This window comes from Hyalella azteca, unplaced genomic scaffold, assembly GCF_000764305.2.
Source record: "Hyalella azteca isolate HAZT.00-mixed unplaced genomic scaffold, Hazt_2.0.2 contig6663, whole genome shotgun sequence".
Taxonomy (NCBI): domain Eukaryota; kingdom Metazoa; phylum Arthropoda; class Malacostraca; order Amphipoda; family Hyalellidae; genus Hyalella; species Hyalella azteca.
In genome coordinates, this window is record NW_025936817.1 from 25,704 (window position 1) to 49,562 (window position 23,859).

The 23,859-nt window shown below is 37.8% G+C and overlaps 1 protein-coding gene across 1 annotated transcript; it reads left to right on the forward strand.

The window, feature by feature from the left end:
- Positions 1-1,310: 1,310 nt before the first annotated feature.
- LOC108674397 lies at positions 1,311-17,087 on the forward strand. The gene is made up of 13 exons (XM_018162336.2): positions 1,311-1,613; positions 3,289-3,441; positions 5,750-5,847; positions 6,971-7,133; positions 9,465-9,592; positions 10,419-10,569; positions 11,294-11,481; positions 12,517-12,691; positions 13,253-13,413; positions 13,746-13,919; positions 14,755-15,003; positions 15,386-15,589; positions 16,061-17,087. The coding sequence occupies exons 2-13, from the start codon at positions 3,300-3,302 to the stop codon at positions 16,277-16,279; spliced, it is 2,052 nt and encodes a 683-aa protein (XP_018017825.1). The 5' UTR covers positions 1,311-1,613; positions 3,289-3,299; the 3' UTR covers positions 16,280-17,087.
- The last annotated feature ends 6,772 nt before the right edge of the window (positions 17,088-23,859 follow it).

Here is a 23,859-nt window from a genome sequence, read left to right on the forward strand (position 1 = left end):
ACATCAACTGCCGGATCATCGCACCTCAGGTTTCTTTCAATGGAGTTATTCAATTGAAAATTTGCTCACTTTCCAACCGAAATTCAACGTCTTTAAATAAGTCCCGTATAAAAATGGTTGGTGAAGAAACTATCTCGCACAATTTATTCTGAAACTGGAGACTGAGTTTAACTCAAAATTTTTGGATTACCAGGTTGATTTAAAACCACGACTTTAAAATAACGTTTTCATCGGGCTAAGCTAATTGCCCAAGTCGGAACACCACACTTCGATTCTTACAAAATCCATCACAAAATCGATTGAGGTACTGTGTTAAAAATGAATATTTTGTTCGGCATATCATTGATTAGGTTTACAAATAATCATAAACTACAATTGGTAACAAGAGAATCTGTGAACCTAGCAGACGACGCACCAGACGCGAGAGGCAGCGTCTAAATTGCCTCCCCTTCCTAGCGAGCGCCGACGCGGAGGCAGTCGCCTATCGACCGCTTGGGGTGCCGGAGGGCGGGAGCCAGGAACGTTTGACCAGAGCATCCATTCTGCTCCAGTGTTTAGCTGACTCGCGTATGGGAAATGAGTCGTTTGAGCTGTGTATTCCGGCACTCATTAAATGACTCGAGTACATTGAATGAGTCTGTAGTCATTCAATGACTCTTGCATGTGGTGTGAATCTGTCCTAATTCTGTATCGTGTGAGCTGAATGAGTCTCCGCTCATTCGCACCACGATTTGCAAGTAATTTTTGACTCTGGAACAACAAATTCCCTTAGCAGGATTCATCTCGCGCTCATGCTAGGTTCATCACCAAAGTGTCGTAGTGACGCATTGATTTGTATTCGTGATACATCCTTTGTGGTCGGTTGCTTCCTGCAAATGTTGGAAACTTGAAGTGCTCATCAATTTCCTACGAGAAAGCGACAATGACAAGATCATTGTCGTATTCACCTTTTTGTTTCTGTCTGTATAACACGAGCAAGAATTGTACGTACAGGCCGTATTTCGCTCTATCTTCATTTCATTCTATCGTCCTACATTTTAATGCGTCTCATCTTCGAGCTTTTAATTCTTGCGTTCCTGCTTCATTTGGCGACGAAACTAAATACTTTGCCATTTAAAATCGTGATGTGAAAAATTACCTATCTTGAGATATTGCAACTAAATAAACAGCATATTAATTATTCGTGTAATTGGATTGAAGCAATATTTACAGTGCCGAGAATCGAATGCCTTGAAAGTGACGGAATTTACCGATGGCAGCGTAATCAATTGCTTAAAATTTAAGTTTAAAATATCAATAATTGTCTTAATGATATGCAGTTAATGAGTTATTGTTGACCAAAAGAATCAGAGATGCCGTACATGGGCACTTAAGTGTTTAATTAACATCTTCTGAACTTATTATTTAATTATCTAATCTTTGAATCTTTGGCTTAGAGGTTTCTCGCATTTTGCATCGTGCGTTGCTCTTCTCCAAGTTAGTTGGAGGATGAACCTCCAGCAATTCAAGTCATAATAACTTTTCCCACCTGCCTCGCTCTAACTACCACCACGAGGTCGTAATAAGAACCGGACATTTAACTTCGCGAACACGTTCACCGAAGGTATTAGAAGGTTGGTATGACTTCTTATTACTAACTCCATTTTCCGCAGTTTTACGTAAACTTGACCGCTTGTTTCGGAAAATATCATAGAATTATACGTATTGCATTGTAAGTCGCGTAGGTAATTTTTCAGTCCGTTTGGATACGCTGATACGTTCATAGGTCTGAGGATCTCATTATAATTTTAAAACTAAGTGCAGAAAGATAATATTTCGTGGAAATCCACGATGGTGACTAAATTTTGTGCAAACACAAATGTCCTCACCTTTAATTAAAGAAAAATCATATATTCTGTAAGTTTTCATTTTCAGTGATGATTTTCGTGTAAAATCGTAACCATGATACGGAAGTATTCACTCTTTTGGCTAAGAGGAAAATCTTGTCGCAAACTTAATACTAATAATTGTGTCGAAAAACTCCACACTAGATTATTGCGTGCAAATAAAGTGTCTGTTCACTAGTTGACGTGCATGGTAACTTCTAATGAAATTGATAGTCTCATGCTATCATGCATTTGATGAGTGGTTTTAAAATTTTCGTTTGGTCAATATTAGGTATAGCTGCAGCATAATGCATTTTGTTCAGAATGTATTTAACTGCATTTTAGCGTAATTATGCTGCAGTGTTCTGTTTAAATAAGATATTTGATCTTCCTTTAAATTAAGATCTTACTTTCTTACTTTACAATTCTACATTCTAAAAGTTTCAAAAATGTTAACAATAATTTTTGAATGAAGTTTGTAGTTTCTTGGAGAAAGTTTTGGAGTTTGCTGCTTGTTTGTAGTATGATAATTAGCGAGTAAAATGACGTTGAACAACATAGCTAAAACAGTAATTAAAATTACCTTTTGTCATGGGAGGGGAGGTGTTTTCCAGCCAATATAAGATGATAAATACACGCTATAGCGCTAATTATTATTTTTATTTATTATTAATATTATTATTATTATTAATATAAGTATTATTATTATTATCATTATTATTACTTGCGATTATTGATGTACTAATTAAAGAAATTGCGTCTGCAATTTAATATTTATTTATGTTAGCATTGTTATGATTGGTTTTACTTGCACAATGTACATTCAGAAAGCCTATAGAATCTGCAGGCTATATAAGGATAGGGCCTAATTACTGGCCCGAAAACCTCAATAGTGAAGAGTAAACTTCATTCAGTTGACTCTACTTCTACTTCTGGAGGCCAGGATATGAGTTGGGTTCAGAGGACCACAAAGGGTCATAAATGTTCACAACCAAGACAATACTAAAGTTTACACGACCTGGACATTTCGTGTGAATTGACAGTTAGTGTGACCGCTTAGCAGGACATTTTTTAATGATGAAATGAAATTAAGCAATCCCATTGAAGCTCCGACCGCTCGTTGTCTGCGAGACGAATTCGTTTTCAGCGAGACGAGTTCGTTTTCAGCGAGAAGAATTCCTTTTCAGCGAGACGAATTCGTTTTCAGCGAGACGAATTCATTTTCAGCGAGACGAATTCGTTTTCAGCGAGACCAATTCGTTTTCAGTGAGACCAATTCGTTTTCAGCGAGACGAATTCGTTTTCAGTGAGACCAATTCGTTTTCAGTGAGACCAATTCGTTTTCAGCGAGACGAATTCGTTGTCTGCGAGACGAATTCGTTTTCAGCGAGACGAATTGTCGCAGTTTACGTTTTCCTGGCAGGTTTGGATGAGATGGCCTGCCGTGGGAGCTTCTTACAGGCGCTGGTGCTGTGCTGCCTGCTGCTGGAGAGCTGCATGGCGGTGAGGGCTCACGAGTCGCCCTCTCACCCTGCAGGGACATACCCCATCAGACAACCGACCACTCGTCCTGCAGGTCTGTACGCTTCTCAAGCCATCAATGAAGCCCTCAACCGCAGCCCTAAATCTGCACTTAGATTGCCGTTCAAAGGTGTGCATGTGAGATAAAGTTGCTTTTTACTCAGCCGAACAGCTTCGAAATCAGGAACCTCATAACGATACATTTATCTCTACTAGTCTTAGTTGGCGGCACATTGCACATGACCGAAACTAATTAAATTGTACCATATATTCACATGGGAAAGTCAACATGCTTTACGGATTAGTTTCGCAATATTTTTTTAATGATTAGACACTAATTTATGGAAAAATATGATCTACACATTTTATCCAATATAAGATATCCAAGAATGTGCTGTATATTGTCCTGTATTTCAAACTACAATCGTCCTCTGTGGTTTATCGACTCACATTCCACATAGACATGTAAGTGACGGGCTAATTTCATTTATTTAAATAAGCCAAAATTTATTCCTGAGCAGGGAAGTCGTTTCATAGTAGGAAAATGGTATTTTCGGTTGTGTATATTGTTTACGGTTTTTACGTTGACTGTGATTCTTTAAAATTTTTGTCTTTCATTTTTTTTATATTTGACGTTAGAAGATTTCCCAAAAGTATTTTATATTTTGTTTCGAGTAATAACAGTTATTTATTGATTCAGACAAATTCTGTTATAAATAACTTAGCTATATCTAACATCGCTTTCTTTTGAGCGTGTTGCCAAATATATTTTTCTTTATGTTTTTAAGTTGCCAAAGTGCATTAAGTTTTTAGTGTTGCCAAATATATTTTTCTTTGTGATTTATTCTACATATTCTATTGTTCTACTACCTTGATATTTAACCTCTTGCTATTCTTAGAAGGACTATGTCTACCATTACCAATTTTTTGCAGTTCAACTTGCATCACATTATATCGTTCAGTATAATAGTTTTTTAATAATTACCAGCTTTGCAGGTTTTCTATTTAGTGAAATTCAGGACTATTTTCCTTGGTAAATTTTTGAATGACGTTTGAAAAACATTATTATTATCATTTAGTTCGAAACTATTCATATTCTACGAACTTGATCATTTCAGACATTTGACATTTAACTCACATTATAGTTTGTAGAGATATATTTCATTCTCGTATTTAGCTCTACAACATCCAGTACGTTTTGTTCCCTTGATATTCCCGTTAAATGAGGTTTTATTAAATTTTATTTGCTCATATTGTCCCAATCATTTATATGCATATGTTAATGTAATCAATCTTGACCCTGAATAATAAACATGCAGAGACAGCGCTTCATTGAGAAATGCTTACATTGTTCATGCTACTGTCAGTTTTTAAAGAGTACTAATTTCGAATAAATTAATGCATCGCAGTTGAGTCCATCGTTTTATCAATTAGTTCTTTTCTCCACCGCGTTTTGTTGCTTATCAAACCGTCACTCATTTTTTATAAGATTTTTATTATGCAGGATATCGGAAAAACATTGCAAGCACATATTCTGAAATGTCCTAATATTGATCAATTTTTAGCGCATTTATTCATTTATGAAAAAATGCAATATTGTGCTCGCCATGTCCGTCCGTCCGTTCGTCCATCTGTCTGTCTGTCTGTCCGTCCGTCCGTGGCTTCACGTTTTCGTCGACGAGAAAATGCGCTCCCTGTCACTCACTGCAGTGAGTACTGAGTTATATTTTATTCTTATCCATCGCGATTTTGGCGCGTGAATAAATGTGATAGTTATAAACTGAACACAGTTCGAGTGGTTCAGCCGATCTTGGCAGCCCTGCCATGTATGCTCTTTATGAGCCCACCAAAATGGATCACGAACTAAGTAGCTTGTAACACAAATCAAACTATGGTTTTTTCTCATTTCAATTTTATAACAATTTCGCAACAGGAAACGATAATTACGAGATAATCTGGACAATGATGGAGATTTTTCATTTTACTATAGTTTGGTGAAATTTTGACCATAAAAAAGTTCGGCTGTAGATTAGTAGATTAGCATGATTTTAGCCTAAAAAATGGTAAAACAGGTAGTAGATTTAGGTCATCGTGCCCAGTGAAAAGATAATCTTCATAGTAATCATATTTTAATAAAATGTACGCAGAGCTCAGTATATAGTAACAGAGAGATGTGTGGTAAATATTATTTCTGCAGACCATGATAAATGCTATGCCGATTGATCCTTTTCACGTGTTAAAAATTATAATCGTGCCATTTTGAGAGCTGAATCTAATCTTACTACAACATGCTTCTCTTTTTATATGTAAATTCTACAGATGAAGTGAAAAAGTTTTACGTCATTTTGTCCCGCACGCAACAGGCGCGACAGTCTCAGCCATGCCCGGCGTCGCTATGAGGAACACCGCAGCCTTACCCGCTCCGGCCATGCCGAGCGTTGCCCTACCAACACTTCCCCCGGTAGGTTATTGTACAGGCTTTTATGTTATATTAATGCAAGTTATTGTTAAGGTATGGAATAATATAATGCTGTTATATTATTTTAATGCAAGTTATTGTTAACGTATTGAATACTATAATGCTATTATATTATTTTAATGCAAGTTTCATTGAAGATTGTTACCACTGATTCATCATTATTGAACTCTGTCACTATTGATTCATCAATGGATTATTATCGATTGTATCTTGGAAACCGGTAATTGCCCCTTTATAAGGTCGTTGAGCTCGATAACTTATTTTCTAATTCATTAACACATTTTCGAAGTTTACTGATGCACTCATTCAAGTTATTTATTCATCATCCATGCTAGCCGTACTTATAAATGCTATTCTGGATATTCAGAAAATTTCCAAAGAAAACTTTCATTTGTGAATTCGGATATTGCATTTCATTGGAGCATCACCAGCTATATATATATAATTGAGTGACGTGCCCTCAAAGTTCGTTTGAATCGGACGTCACGATAAATGCTTCGTAGAATAATAATAATAATAATAATTTTAATAATAATAATAATAATTCCGTTCAATGGAAGGATATAGCTTTGTTTTTGAATGATCACTCACACTGCCTGATTCATCTTTCATAGTTCATTTTTCCATAATTATATAAGATATAATTTCTGACGTAACTTATTTTATTACTGAAGTCGAACATCAAGTTTCTACTGAAAATAACACATTTGTTTATAGTCTTATCGGTTATCATAATAAAAAAATTATTAATGTTATACAACTCCATTGCCCCAACCAAATTTTTCACGTTTTTGAATAGAAAAATGGCATTTTAGTTGTGAGTTTATTATGGAATTATGGTAAAGTTAGTTTTCGTAATCACGCCTTTTCTAGCTAATTGTCCTATCTAGATACGTATTTCTGAGAAATTTCGCAAACGATTCAAATGATCAACAATTCGTTCTCAATCACATTCAAATAATTTTGCAACATGAATAGATCCACCAGGTGTCCAACATTGAACTAATAAAATCAACCCATAAACAATATTCTTCACCATTAACCAGGAGAGAAAAGTCATATCAATATATATTTCTTATTAAAGTCGTCATTACGTTGATCGCAGAGCTACGAGCTACGGGTGTCGGTGCACAGCGTGTTCGACAAGGAGACCTACGACGTGAGGGAGCGAGAGCGCGACGGACAGGCGCATCACAGCCTCCACAGCGAGACCGCCAGCCTCGCGTGTATCTTTGATACCTTCACCAACGAGGGCTTCACACTCGATGGTGAGAGCGTGAAATTACATAGGTTTGATCCATAGAAATACATAGGTTTGATCCATTGAAGTACGTAGGTTTGATCCATAGAAGTCCATAGGTTTGATCCATAGAAGTACGTAGGTTTGATCCACAGAAGTCTATAGGTTTGAGCCATAGAAGTACATAGGTTTGATCCATAGAAGTCCATAGGTTTGATCCATAGAAATAAATAGGTTTGATCCATTGAAGTACGTAGGTTTGATCCATAGAAGTCCATAGGTTTGAGCCATAGAAGTCCATAAATTTGTTCCATAGAAGTACGTAGGTTTGATCCATAGAAGTCCATAGGTTTGATCCATAGAAATACATAGGTTTGATCCATAGAAGTCCATAGGTTTGATCCATAGAAGTCCATAGGTTTGATCCATAGAAATCCATAGGTTTGTTCCATAAAAATTACATCAAATATGATCAAGCCGTGAATAAAGCGCAATAGAATTTTCAGAGGAGATTCTGACTGGTTTAGTTATGATTGGATACAAATTGCTACAAAGAATGTCACGAATTAAATTGTTGGTTCTACGCAGATTAAGAGGATTGTACAGATTAATATTGTAATCGCCACAAAAAATTGCTTCATTAGATCTCCTAATTTTTTATATAACCTCGATTGGAAAAGCTCATTGATACTTTGAACGCCATTAGAAGGAGGCCGATAGACATGAATAATTGAGAGGTCAAACGCAGGCAAACAAACACATACTCGTGTGTTCAGCAATTCATATTCAGTTTTTAAGTAGGCGAGTGTTTCAACTAACCTAGCACTGAATTTGTTATCGACATAGGCAGTTATACCACCCCCATGGAGATTGCGGTAAATGGTAAACTTGTAAAAACCACAAATATTGAACAATTGATCTGAGTTTGAGCAAAGCCACGTTTCCGTTACTAAAATTATTGAAATTTAAAATCTCAAGCGTTAAGAATACCATAAGTGTGTCAAAGTTTTTCTCGTACTTCTAATATTAATTCACACAAATGAAGCGGACTTCGATTTTCGAACAATTTTACTCATTCAGTCTGAAAAAGTATCACCGTCGCACAGTTTACAGCAAATTTTGGTAATATCCGAGACCAGATCATCTTTCAGAGATACTCTAGCTGATAGATTAATTCAGACATAGTGAAAACAGAAAGATTAGCATAATAGACAGGGCATTATATAGACGCTTGAAATCACCAAGGGCACCTCGAATTTAATTAACCAGGTCAGACTCACAATTGATGAATGAGCCTTGTCACTATGCTTAGTCAGCACAAACCTGACCATGCCATGCATATAACTTCACGTTAGACTCATTACATTCCTTCAGCGTTCTTAGCTTGTAAAGAAGAGCAGCTCAAGCTTTGGTCAGGTATTCGTTCACAAATAAGTAATCAGGCTTTTTCCTTTATCTCTAAAAAACATCTAAATCTTGTTCCTCGCCTCCTTGTATAACATAACATAGTGAACTCGGCGCTGAAGTGTAGGCCTGATGTGGCCTGTCGCCGATTCCTTTCCTTTTCGTGCCTTGTTCACAGAAGATCTAAAATCGTGTCATTTGACCGGGTCTTTTCATGACTGGCGATAGTTTGAAGTAGCTACTAGACTTCCACCGGGTTCGATAAGGAGCTAGGCATTTCAAATCTGAACATATATTTTTCCATAGCTTTATCTGAACATATATTTTTCCATAGCTTTATCTAGTCTGTTCTTGAACGCGTAAATAAGCAAAGGGCACTCAACGATGTTTGATGTGTGTTTGTTTACTTCTCGTTCTGTGAGGACGGGAGTATGTTTGATTGCGACTATTCCAGCGTCTAATATTTTATTGTCATTTGAAGCCTCCAATTATTAATGAAATATGTAAAAACTGCAGATGACATGTGCAATTTGTACACGGAAGATACAATTGTTGCTTCTACTTCGATCGTTGACTTGATAAATTTTGATATACTATAGGACGCATTAAAAAGAAATTTTACATTTTATACTTTCGGCATGTGCTCTGGCAGAATTGGCATGTGCTCTGTTTATTGAAATTCATGAAGCGACGGTTAATTTGGGGTTATTTTTATGTATATACATGTATTTTTTGTAATTATACGTTGTGAAGACTCGAATGGGTCCGACTTACTAGTGCCGTTGATATTGATATATTATACATCATTGGCTCATGGCATCGCCCTACAATTGGAATGGCTGACGTACATTACACATGATAGGCTTATGGTACTGTCGTACGACTGGTATTGCTGAAAATATTACATAATAATATTACATAATATTGACATTACTCTCATGTGTTATTGCTGCAGGTATGAAGTGCGGGCGTCAGAAGGACCTGCCGCAGCGCTGCTTCTCCTCTGACCACAAGCGGCGCCCGTACGTTTCGGTCGCGGCGCTCATGAGCTTCCTGAGCCGCCACAACGCTTCGGTTCATCAGGTATCTCCCGTCAACTAAAGTAACAATTAATGATTGAGTAAATTTTTTATGCTTAATTTCAACACCCTTAACACTCGCACTTGATTATTTATACAACATAAATGCCTTCATTATTGCGCGCAAAACCTCATTCAATAAAGCTTTTTCGGCACCAATACAAAATTAACAAGTCGACTACCGAGGCTTAGGACCAACAGTCAAGACATTTAGTTTTTCATTATCGTCTTTAATGTATGCAAATACTGTAACACTGTCCTATTATTAACCTTGGAAAGGATATTTTCCAGGTTGCTACAGTAATTTTTCATGGCATGCAACGACCTTAAAATAGCACTCTTATATGCTTGTTAGTTTCGTAGAGAGACCATCAAAATAAAAGGCTTAGATTAAGTGTGTTTTTTGTTGAAAATGTTTTGATTGGCCTAAACTGGAGTATAAATGCATACTCAGTGAACTTGGCGTCCAATACTGGAAATTTTTTGGCAGCGTAAATTCCTATTACTGATAGCTCCTATTATTACGATGGTGTGATGAAATTTTGAGACACTGACGCCATAAATTACTCTGCTGTCGATGGAGCCGAAACTTGTGTAGCACCACGCACTAGACATCTTGTGGTCTAATAGAGTCCAATTAAAAGCGAGTGAAAAGAAATGACCTTGTGAAAGCCGCATGTTTCTTGATGCAGCATTGAGTTCCTTTCAAAGATTTCTTGCGAGCAGATAGAAACTCATTTAGGAACTGGGCACGTATTTCTCTGCCTAGCCTCGAATACTCCGATCTAAGATTTTGGTTCACTGTAAAGAAGTCTCTTAATGGATTCCAGGAAAGCTTGGGTGCGGTTGAGGTAAGCGTTTGGAGCGCCGCTCACGCCAACATGAGCGTCGAGGCGGCCTTCTCCAACATCAGCCTCCCTGATGACGCTCCTGGCGCCGAGTCTTGGCTCACGCCTCTCTACTTCTCTCTCGCCGGCGACGGTAAGTTTGAAATAAATAGTTGCAGGAGCTGGAACAAAAAATTTCTATAGAAATTGATAGGAATGGACCTGAATGTTCCCGTAATCTGCAATTTTATTTGTTTGTAATACTTCTTGAGCGAATTGGATTTTATTTTCTTAATTAACTGAAGCTGACGTATTAGCATTATTTCGCGAACGTAGACTTTCATGACGCATCTAAGTCAATTTGAACACATATTAGTTAAAGTAGAATGCGGTTGGACGAGTCATAAAGCTGTGTCGCCGTGTCATAACGTAGTTGTTTTATCGATATGTACTTCAAGATTTTAGAATGTAGAATAGACGAGGATAATAATAGAAAATATATTCATCGTTATAGGAAAATCTAAATGTGCATCGACTTCAGCAGCAATACGCAGTTACACACATTAGTATTTGCACGAGCATAAGTAATTATTATTGGTTTTAGCAAATGCAACAGCAGATTAAGAGGCGAAAGTAAACTCTGACTTTTCTACAACTGCGTGTACGTCACTGGTGTAATGCAGAGCATCATTGATATTCACACGAACCAAACACTCCTCCGTTTGACCTAGAAAAACATTCCGTTCAACATAACCTCCATCCTGTTCAAATTCTCTTCGATTTAGACCAGACATACTATATATGTAAAATACTTAGGTATATTAATCAGTGCACTTAACACTACAACATTTCGAAGTAATACCTGTAGTGCTGTCCAGGTTCCGTGTTCCTCGCCGAGGCGGGCAACATCGAGCTGCAGTACCGCGTGCTGGCCGCTCTGCCTCTGCAAGACTCTGTCGCCGACCTCACAATTACACCACCTGGAGTTCTCTGCCCTATTGATGAGAGAAAATATCTACCTAAGTTGGCAAACCAATTCACTCTTACCATGGAGACCGTCATTGAGGTAAGGACCTAAAGTGTTATATGCTGTCAGAAATTGTATCAGAGCAAATTTTATGTTCATCACTATAAACCTCTTCTGAAATCCCTTCGCAATGCATGAAGTGGATTGTTTATTTAAATTGTCGATTCATAATTATTCCATAGATTGAGAGTGTAAAGCAGATGCTGTCAGTTTTAGGTCAATAATCAGATATCATAGGCCGTTCGTCAGATAATCCCGCACTCCGTTCTATCCGACCATTTCTTCTCTCTTCATGAGGTAAAAAATCTTTGCTGGGAGCGCAGAAGCGTGGTGCTAAACACGTTTCGGCTCCAAGTTTTTCATGAAGTTCGCCTCACGGATGACAGCAATTCTGCCTTTGTATGCTTTAAATCCTATCCTAGCTCCCCAACAACCATCTCCTGCTCGCCATCAACTCCAGTAGTCGCGAGGCTGCATGCATAAAGTATTTGTGAGGCAGTAGTCGCCAGGCAGTAACCAGTCGTGAGACATCAATTGCGAAGCAGTAGTCGCCAGGCAGCAATCGCGAGACAGTAGTGGCGAGGCAGAAGTCTCGAAGCAGTAGTCACACTGCAGGAGGTGAAACCCGCGTAATCCCTGCGTCTTGGAAAGAACCGGTGCCGCACGTGCATTTCGATTAACGCCTAAGATTAATTAAGAGAGTGCGTAATGAAAACATGAACTTGCACTCAGAAATTAATGGAACCTTGTCCAAATAATGTTTGTCTGCCCTTATGTGGGTCATCTCAACATAATTTGGCCCGAAAAATAGACGTATCAGTTCTACCCGCAGCAAATGTTTCACTATCTGCACGATATGAACCACACATTTTCCGAGCGTGTAAACGTAACAGGAACCAAAAGGTTTGATTGCGAAGCGAAAAATCAAATAAAAATTTTATGATTTCGCAATCCATAACTTTAACTGAATGTGTGAATTAAAATACAATTTTTGTTAAATGAGTAGTGATAAGATTTTGTTGAATAGTTCACTCAAGCTATTGAAAATTGGTTTCAACATCTCATTAATAACAGAATTTGGGAACAATTGCGTACGAGCATCAGAGCTACGACTCAGAAGAGAAGTTTGTGTCGTACACGTACCGACCTCACCTCCACGCACAAGATATGATGTTTGTCCACAATGTGCCCCGACGGGAGAACTTCACCGCTGACCGCACCTACAGAGTCGTGCACGACTTCAGGACCGGTGAGATGTGAGCTCCCGATGATAAACTGGGAGCATGAGTAATTGGATCGATCACTAGAACAGCATTCATTCATCAATTATCATGCAGTTTGTTTTTAGTAACACTATGAAATTTATTAATTTTTTTTGCGATGACAGGGCTTCACCGTGGATCGACTTGAATAATAGTAATGTTCACTTAATAAGACGATAGATTTTGCGCAGCATAGACAATCAACGCTTAATTTTAGGCCGTCATATAGGCAATAAATATTTACATTTTCAGTCAATATTTCAATTTGTATTTGAACCAGCTTCAGCAATCACGGCAGAAATTTAATACCTTTGGCAAGGAAATCTGTAATCTTGCTGAATCAAACGCTTAAAGCGGTGTGCGCTTCTCTCATATGTTATTAAAGTATGCGCAACTGAGTAATTTATTACCGAGTACTTGCATTTTAAATTTTTCTTTACTCTGCAATTTCATTATTTTTATTGAATCCTAGAATTTTTTCGAAAATTGCAATGATATCATACAAATATTGATTACTCAGCAATTCCGTTATTGCATCCTCGCGCCAGGTGTGCAGTACATTATCGACGAGACGAGCAGCAACTGCAGCATCGAGTACATCCCTCTGACGGCCCTAGACGCCACCCTCGTCGACAACCAAACCATCCGCCTGCGCCACGCATCCGAGCTCATCTCCCTCGACCCCAACTCTTTTATTTACAAAGGAACGGTGAGTTAGTTGAACGACTTGGCGAACCATTCGACTCCCAGTGTGATAGTGCATTAGAAAAAATAAATTATGCCTTTCGAATTTAATTCATATATAAAAATTGTAAGGACAAATTCAATCGTCAAGTTTAAACCCTCTCAAACCCAACCCTGGACCTATCTCCGTTTTCAATACCTCACGGTTCTCCCGTCAAAAACAAAATTTCATATCCAGGTTATGTATGATACGAAAAAAGTGAAAACACGCTCGAATATCTCTTATATATTTCAGGTAAAAAAATAAGATTCACAAACATATCAGTGATTATGTATTTTCTACCATTTTTGAAACAGAGAAAGATTCGAGGCATCCTCTGTGATGTGTGGATCGCAGACCGCGGCACTCGCAAGGGTCAGTACTCGACAGTGGAGATTTACTTCACGCACGACAGCTGGTCGGTCGAGTTTGAAGTGCTCAACAGCCGCCAGCGAGTGCCTGTTGGCCTGTCTTCGTACGTCGCAGACGTTGTGAGTCTCGTATTACTTTTTATTGTATTATTGTATGAAATGTTTTAGAATAACGGAACGCGATAATTGAATGAAAAATATAACTCAGTACTCACTGGAGTGAGTGACAGAGAGCGCATTTTCTCAAAGTCGACGAAAACGTGAAGTCGTGGATAGACGGACGAACGGACGGACGGACATAAAGGGCGTTTTTTCATAAATGAGAAAAATGCGCTAAAGAGAAGCTTAAATATTGGGGCCTCTAGTCCGAGAAAATTATGTTTATTACTTGGAGGTCATTATGCTATTTCTTGAGGCGAGTAAAATTTTAAAGTCTCTTCAAGCATTCATTCTGCCCACTTTCTTGCTGCTTAAACCTGTTGCGGAACGGTTCTTCTATACTCATCACCACATCTCCACTCATAAATGTTAACTTCAATCATACGTAAAACACTCACCCTCACCGCATTTTTTTGCGATTTTTTGGTTACTTTAGGTTATTTATTTTTATACTTTTTTCTTTACATGAATTCATTATGCTTCAATTATTCATTACGGTCACCTTACTCCACTGTTGTCAAGACAGGGCTTGTGATGACGTCACTGCCAGCACATCATACGCGAACCAAGGATCTGTTCTAATTTTGCAAGCCTTCGTGTTCAATTAATATGCATTTTGAAATACCGTTGTTATTAAATTGCTTATTACCTTCACGTGAGTGTGATGTGGATTTTAAGTAGAGATAGGCTTAGGAATAAACATAGAGCTAAGTTGACATCTTCACACGAAAATAACACCCCATTGTGGTCCAACCTTAAAACAGATATTTGGTTAACACATTTGATTTGTTTGCAGCGCAATATGAAGGAATGGAGCTCAGTGGTGCACACATTCTTCTACGAGTACAGCGACAATCACCCGTCGTGGGACGAGTTCGACGTCTCGCCATGCCTGAAGCGAATCAACAGCCTCTTCCTGCTTCTCACCCTGAACGTTCCCTACAGTGAACTAGCTTACTACAACCTCGAAATTGTTAAGAACTCCATCAGGAACGCCATAGCAAGCATCGCCGGCGTCTCGCCACTTAGAATCACCGATTTATTTGTGAGTAAATTATCTGGTCGCATGAGAGAAGTTAAATATTATGAACAATATTGAAAAGCTCAACCTATGCTTGAAAAGGAAATGATGGGGAAATGACTTTTATAAAGTGGATTACATTTCAACATAGCCGAATATCCGATGATGAACAAAAAATATTCAAATTCATAATGAGTAGCTAAATTTAAAAATCCGCAATATAACTAACGGTAATCTCAATATGGTGGTCGCAATGGGTGCGTGAAGTATAGGCAACACCCGCTGCACTGCATAGTACATGTGTTCAAAAAAAAGAATAATATGCAACGAAGTTAGTCACCTAAATTTATTCAGTGACACAAATGAAATAATACTCCAGCACTCACTCTGTGTTATATAAATGCAGTTGAGTAGTCGTCCCGGCGCCGCGGAGCTTGACGTAGTCTTCGTGCTGCTGGAGAAGCCCAACGTGGTGGACGAAGCTCGCCGCGCGCGAGTGCTCAAGCTGCGGCCACAGCTCCTCATGGCGGACGCTTACAAGCTCCTGCACGACGTCAACCTGAAGCACAACGTCTCCATTAAGCTCGATTTGTCGCCTCACAAGAAGCTTGTAAGTTTAGAAGTCTATGAATATTTTCCGCTAATGTGGATCTCTGCAAATTTTCTTTCCTTCCAAGTCGTGCTGTGACGATGGTGGAGTTTTTCATATCCCCATTTTTTTGGCGGGCGAGAATCTGTTTGAATCGTACAACTTGAAATCTCACTGCATAAGTGAACATAATATATTCAAGGGTACCATTATTGAACAAATTAATTAGTATGATTACAAAATTATTATAACATTATTTCGAATTAAATATAATTAAATATTATAACTGTATATCACCGAATAATATTACGTTCTTTATATATCATTACATTAGCAAATGTATACATGAATGATCGATTATGAAGGATTTATACCTTATGGGCATATCGAACGAATCAAATTTGCCTATTTGATTTGCATGCTCAAGGGCAACCATTATAGATAGGCGTGTAAGCTACTTCTCACGATCAATGAACCTTCCTCATTGTTCAGATCGTAACGATCAAGTGCGGATCGCTGGAGACCACGTCTGGTGTACTTCACCCCTCGAAGCGCCACAAGTCACTGAGGTTCGTACAAGCGGGCTACACGGCTGGCAGCATGGCGGGGCTCGGCTTCTCCATGGCCATACTAGGCACCTGCGTCGGTATCTTCATCGGCTTCTTGTTGTGGAAACATTCTAGCGCAATACCGTACCAGGTGACGGACTGACATAGTGGCGCGCCCGCTGTCGTACATCTGCTTCGCTGAATTGACAGGATACCACAAAAAATTCATCATTAGACAGATACATGCAATAATACTCGTCCGTAACATTATTTATTATTGATGAATGGCAACTCTTCGTGGATTTTATATATCGAGATAACTGATGAGTTTAAATACGAGGGAACGGTTTTAAATCGTCTTCGGTGAGACATTAAAGGAACTCGATGTTGTATTGAATTCCGATAATTATAACGTCTTGTCCAACTAAATTTCTTGTAATTGTTATCTTAAAAATTTAGTATAGAATTGTCATAAGTGCCAAGTGAAAATCAAAAATGTACTCAATAATCATAATTTCAAAATATATGCGTGTTATCATGGGTAAATATGTTTCTTGTTTTAAAGGTTTGGAACACCTCCCGTTACATATGCTTCTATTTACCTATATTTATTTTCGATGTATACAATTCAAGTTTTCGCATCCATTCAAACAAGTTAATGGCTCGTTTGCATGCCTAATCTCAAGCGATTCACTTGAATTAAATCCTTGTCCATTACGTGGAAATTTGTATTAATGGTAGTTGGAGCAATGATGCACCAAAATACAAGTCAATCAATGTTAATATACGACGAAAATTTGCTTACTAAAAATTCCTTTTATTAAGACGTCGAAGCTTTTACAGAGGAATGTTTCCGACACTGGAATGCCCCGAATGTTTCCGACACTGGAAGCAACCATCCATAAACGTCCAGTAACTTTATATACATTTACTAAATTAGAATTTGACCAATAAAATATTTTTTTTTAAGTTATGTCGTTTCAAAATAACCAACATGCATATTTTTAAAAAAGTTACCTATTGACTTTAAAAATATAACTCAGTACTCCTGCAGTGAGTGACAGAGAGCGCATTTTCTCGTCGACGAAAACTTGAAGTCACTAACGGACAGACAGACGGACAGACAGACGGACAGGCATGACGAGCACAGTAGTGCATTTTTTCCATAAATGAGAAAATGCGCTAAAAAGTAAACAAATTTTGTTATTCCATATAATTTTCATGTATCACTTTTCCACGGCATAAAACGTCTCTTTATTAGAAGATGTGTTCGATTTTTACGTGAATTTCGCCCTCATTATGGCTCTTCTAATCAACAGCCAATAGGAACGAATCTAGTTCGCTGAATATATAAGTATTCAGTATATAAGAGATCCCGCTGTAGAATTATATTTACTTCATAGGGAGTTGGATGTTCTTACGTGTACAAATAAAACATCAAATTAGAAAAAAACACTGGGTGCTCTGTACTGTCTATTGATGATCATGATTCATTATTGTAACGACGGCTAAATTTAATGTATATACATATTAAAAAATGAAAAAAATACGACGAGTCTAACTCATAAAGAGAGAGCTTAAGCTGAGAGTGAGGATAAAAGAAAAACAATTGTAAGATAATACAGAAAACATAAATATATACCTGAATACGAAAAAATCAATATCCGTTCGCAACACATTTTATCACAATTGTCAGAGTTGTATTATAAGCAGCGTTTAAAGTGCATATATTCCAGAGAAAATTAGCAGGCAATCCCGTATAGAATAAATGAAAATATAAATAAATGACGCAAGTGGTCCTAAAAAATACAACGACATGCGGAACATCATCTTGTGAATTAATCCGAGGATAAATTTAAGCACACATCTGTTCATAAAATTGCTCGAAAAATAATAATATGGCTATAAAAATTATCCATCTAAATTCTAATATATAGCGGTTTCAGCATATATTAGGTCGTTGGCCTGTCGCCGACTCTAAACCTCACATGCAGAACATTCACAGCTTGTTGCGGTCTCAAACTATTAACTCACTGCTCATATTCTGCTGTGCTTAACCGCCCGGCCTCCTTGCCGATTCTGCCAGAAACTGGCGCACATAGCTGGGATCGAACCTGCGCCTCTCTGCTCTAATCCTGGTGGTGCTCTGAACTTTAACCTCTGGGGCACCCATCTCGAGGATCTTCTCTGTAAATTGATGATCTAAATTAGAAATTAATAATCGATTAACTCTGACGATTAAAATGTTGTACATTTCCGTTTTTGTATGAACTACCCACTGATTTTTGTGCACATGGCTGTACGGTGCTCTATTCGCATGCATACAACAATTCGAGTAAATAGAAATAAATAATCACGTCATGGTTGGGTGTGACTGTGTGAGTGTCATAAACAAGATTCTTTTTAACCTCACGACTCGCGTATCACCATTAATTTAGTGAGGTGCTGCAGCTTTCAATTAAATAACTACTAATTTTATGATAGTAAAAAGTTGATCAGTGTTTATTCAAGAAAGTCTTTACTCATATTCCTATAAGAGTTAGAAAAAGCATTTGTTGACTGTACTTATGTTTTGACGTATACATTGACATTGTGTTCGATATATATATTTTTCTCTCCATCGCGGGCCTAGTATGTTTGAAACAGGAGAACCAAGCCTATTGGATGCCCTAGCTTGGGATGAGCCTGTTGAGCTAGACGACATTAGTTTGCCAATAAGGTGCTTGTACACGGGGACAGTGCAGGCTGCAAATAGATCTGGCAAATGTCTGCCGCTTGGTGACTATCCGGCAAGTAAGCCTGTACATGAGGACAGTATAAGGTGCCGATATCTTCTCGTTCGCGCCCGCCAGTGCGTCGTTAGAAGCGTCGAGTGAGGTCTGTGAACAGGGAAAGTGAGATCAATTTCATCAACTCGAGTCTGTACGTTGTTTTTATACTCTGTAATCTTGCCCTTAAAAAAGGCAACGTCGGGTACAACTGAACCCTGACTAATGAAGTATTCGCTCGGTTTCGAAATAGTCGTTTCTCTCTTTATTTCATTGGAGTAACCAGCATGGCGAACGTTCCATATTTATTAATTTTTTTGGAATATCTGCAAAAACAATTAAATATCTTCTGGACTCCACTTTGTTAGGTTCTTCTTAGAACCATTCTCGTTTTTGAAATTGCAAATAACGCGACGGTTTAAGAGGTTCAACGCTTACATCTCAGAAAATATTCAACCCAGAGAATGCGAAGTGATGAAGTAAGGCGAATCAATCGCTCATTTAATGTAAATCACCACTCCGAACTCGGCAGTAACATTTAGCAATCGCCAATAGTGCTTTAGAACAAAACCACCGCGTACGACTTGAAGGGTTCAACGCTTAAAACTCAGAAATTATTCAACCCAGAGAGTGCAGAGCGGTGAAATTGAGAGAATAAATCACTTATTAAATGTAACTCACTACTGCCTTTTCTATGGGTTCAATAGAAATCTGATATATGAGCGCTGCACCTTATAAACCGTATTTAATACTATTGCCGTGTACGGATTGGTGATTTACTTATAAGTATAAGTGCTTGATTATTCTTATTTCACCACTCCGCACTCGCTGGGTTGAATATATCTGAGATACAAGCGTTGAAGCTGTGGAACATGAAGCGATCTTCAGGTTTCACTAGAAATGGCAGGAGAAGAAAGTTGAACATGTTTAAGCAGACAACGGGTAGATCTGTCTGAAACGCTATGGTTCAAGTTTCATTTTATATAATATGAAAAGTTGGTGTTTTTTGAAACCAGTGATTTCATGGTTGAATTAATTAATTCAATCATGAGTGCTTTCAAGTGACATTATTTTAAAGCGTTTGCTCCTAAAATTATGGAATCAGCTGATTCTCCGCCAAATTCGATCGATCCATTGTTCGCCACGTGTTCGGCACTTCAGCGGGGAGCGCAGCCGTGCACCAATAAGCCCTGAATCGAACGCCTTGGATCTCTCCGGACCTACACCAATCAGCCGTGCACCACTCGGCTTTGTCCTCTTCCGGCCTTGACCACCACCTGCCGTGCACCACCAGGCCGCGGATCGAATATGACTTCCAGGCATCGTCAAATTACGTAATTTTACGTTCACCGCATCTGAGGTTAGGTTTCAGATAGCATAGTTCTGTTCCAAAATTTATCGTCCTTCGACAAGTGGCCGTTCGATCGAGGGCTGGTTCGACCCACTGCCTAGATACGGACGGCTTGAAGTGTTGAAGGCTACGTCCCGGAAGGCAGGAATCATGATGGTCCATTACATCCAGGGCAGCGGTGGTCTTCGGCAGGCGACCCTTGACTTATAGTCAATACTCAGCGTATTCAGACGATTCAGCGACCATCACCTTCAGCATCTAAGTGACTAAGTGTGACTCCCACACCACTGACACCAGTCGTAGCTCGATTAGTCATTAGTGATTAGTGTGATGCTTCTTGCTTGTGTATCTTGTCGTTTGCATTATGATTTGTTTTGATCAGGGCAAACAGCCCATGGACTGATGGACACTTTAGTTCTTTTAATATGAGAAGAAAATTGGGAACGTCGAAGCGGTTTATAGCTAGGCTAAGTACCTAACTGGGACGAGTGGGGATTGAATGTTAATAATTGCTACTTGGGACCTTATCAATTATCTAAATTGGTAGGTACTTGGTACTTGGTAGTAGCCTATATCAATGTATCATTTCATTCATTTGTGTGAAAAAATGTTTGATAATTATTATCATAAATATGATAGTGATACTTTTATATCATTTGTATCTATAATTTCTCTACTTTATTTGCCTTACTTGCCATTATGGCATTATTTAGGCGGTATTATTGCAGATTAACTACATCCAAAAAAAAGGGTGTTTTTTTTTTAATTATATGTTTTTTGGGGTGTAGATTACAAATCTGAAATCCATTTTTGGCGGTCGGCATCGGAAAACCGATTTTTTTCGCGACTTACTAACATGGGGGTTACGTAACTTACGTTACCCACTCACCTTTATTTACTAACATGGGAAAATGGAATCACGGCTGGCAAATCCATAAAACCACGGCTCGAAAAATTCAGTCGCGGCTCGCCAAGTAGATATATTCCATACTTGAGCCGCTAGCCTAACTAGTGTGCTTTTTAATGTAGCGGCCAAATGATACAAATCAAATTCTGTATAGCCTAAATAATAAAAAGCGATTGTTCTTTGCTCATTGGTCACTGGGGAGTGGGGGCAAATAGTGACAAACCAGTGAATATTTAGAATCAGATCATTTTTAATTTTATCATTTACACAAGATTTAAACCAATATCTTATGTAAGATGATGCTGGTATCCATGATACTTTGCTGGTCTACTTATAAGACTTAAAATTTAACTTGAATGAGAGGCTAAAGATCTCCCTGCTTTGCCACTATCATACTATGCTGGCTGCTGGGGCATTTGCTTTTGAGCAAAAATTGATAGGTAGTTGAAATTGCTTCCTTGCTCCCATGCCACGCATGATGCCTCTAATGAAACTAAATTTCAAAATTTTAATTGCACCACAAATTTTTAATTTGTTGTAGTGTATTTGATTGGAATTTGGAACAACCATTACAACATTTTTATCATCCATATAATTTGCCACACAAATGTATAATATAGGGTAAACGCGGTATATTCCGACACATTAAGGACGCATCGAGAAATGAAAAACTATAATAAAAAACCGCATGCGTTACGTAAGTTCTGTTGGCTTCACGTGACTCTCAAAACACCTCACTACGCGTCAGCAATGATGAAACGTCACAAAATGTTGCCATATTTATAAAAAAGCCTTTAGAATGGAAACCTACTAAATCCCTATATTCCGTCACTGTGTGTGGCAATATCTGACACGTGGTGAGTCATATTGCGTCAGCGCTTCAAATTTAACTGATACGTAATGCCGACATCCACGTGTTCGAATTCCGTTTGCTGTGTGAGCTGTATTGGGATACAACACGGCTTTGAATTAGAACACTAATGAATATTGAACACTACTTAGTTACGTTTTAATTAACAGCTATTAGGCTTTTAATTAAGCAAATTTCAATTTTTGTACAAAGCTTGGAACGATCTGTGTGTGTCCAATTCAAGTTGTGTCGGAATTAGTTTTGATGGGTCTAAATCCAACACTCAACTTAATCATCTATTAATTTATTTACGACTTAAAATCAGCGAATACAAGTTCACTTAAAGGATTCCTAATATATTCACAGACGTATTTAAAAGTCTCAAACCATAATATTCTTCCTATAAAAACAGTTATTCACTATTTGGTAGAGCAAGGTCAACTGTCAAATTTGACACATTTTTCGATGATCTCACCAGGTGGCATGCATTGTCTCTCTTTGGATCTCAATATTTTCCCACTAGATGGCCAAGACCTAGTGTTTTTGCAGTATTTCGACACGCAAATGTATGACGTCACCATTTCAACCATCAACGAACGCATGGAACTAAAACAAAGCTTAATATAAAGGAAAAACTAGAGAGGTGACGGAATTACCTACAATGTCGGAATATACCGCGTTTACCCTATGCACAAATTGTAGCTATGTGTCCTTGCACATACAAATGTGCCTGAGATATAGAATTCAAGGCTCAAAAAAAAATTAAATCACAGCTTGATGAAATATAATCACGGCTGGTGAATCCATAAAACCATGGCACGAAAAATTCATTTGCGGCTCATGAAGTAGATATATTCCATGCCTGCTGAGTGCTGACAGTTACTGTTTTGAATAATTACTTTTGTAATTGAGTATTAAGTGAAACAATGAACTGATGGCAAATTGATATTTTTGATTGCATCATATTTGAACATTAGCAGGAAGCAAGCTCTGCATATCTATAGATAGGGCAGTCAACTATTGGCTACTAGAATTACTGCAATACAAGCTCACTTAACTCCTTTGTTCATATTTTAAGCTTCTTGCTTTGTGTCATCTGTGCTAAAGATGTTAAAACTGCCGGCCAACTGCGTAGACTCAAGACATCAGAACTGCCTGCAATGTATCAGAATCAAAAATATTCATATCACAATGATAAATATTTATAATATCCAAGAAACAGGATGTGTGGCCGTGTTTGCATAGGCTCAAACCCAACTTAAGAGTTATAGGCAGAGCTTGCAGTGACAGCACTTGGGATGCATATTGCATGTGATGTCACATGCAATACATCATACAGCAATTATTTTTAGAAAAATTTTGTGGGCCATTTTTGAATTGAAATATGCTTCACATCTTATTTTCATAGAATCAAATAATTAATACTTGTTATTATTGTTGAATATCAACAAATAATATTGTGGAGCAGTAATTTCACTTGATAATAATTTTCTCTTATGGCTTTCACCCATATAAAACTTATCTCAGATAGACTAATTACAGACTAGTAATGGAGAAATTCACATGACATAAGTTTGACATTTTACTTGAAAATTCTTTATTCAGGTGATGAATTTCACTTGTAAGGAAGCATGAAAATATGGAGATACAACTCATATGATAAATTAGTAGCATAAGTGATGATTATGCAGTTATGAGTGATGATTATAGCCAAATTATAATTTATTTAACAAGTAACTAGTATATATAATAAAATAGATATTTTAAAATTTTTTAACAGTAATAGCATTGAAATCTATGTGGAAACATAAGTTTATTTTCATTTTTTTAGGAATTGAATGGCTTAAAACCCATTTCAATAAGTACT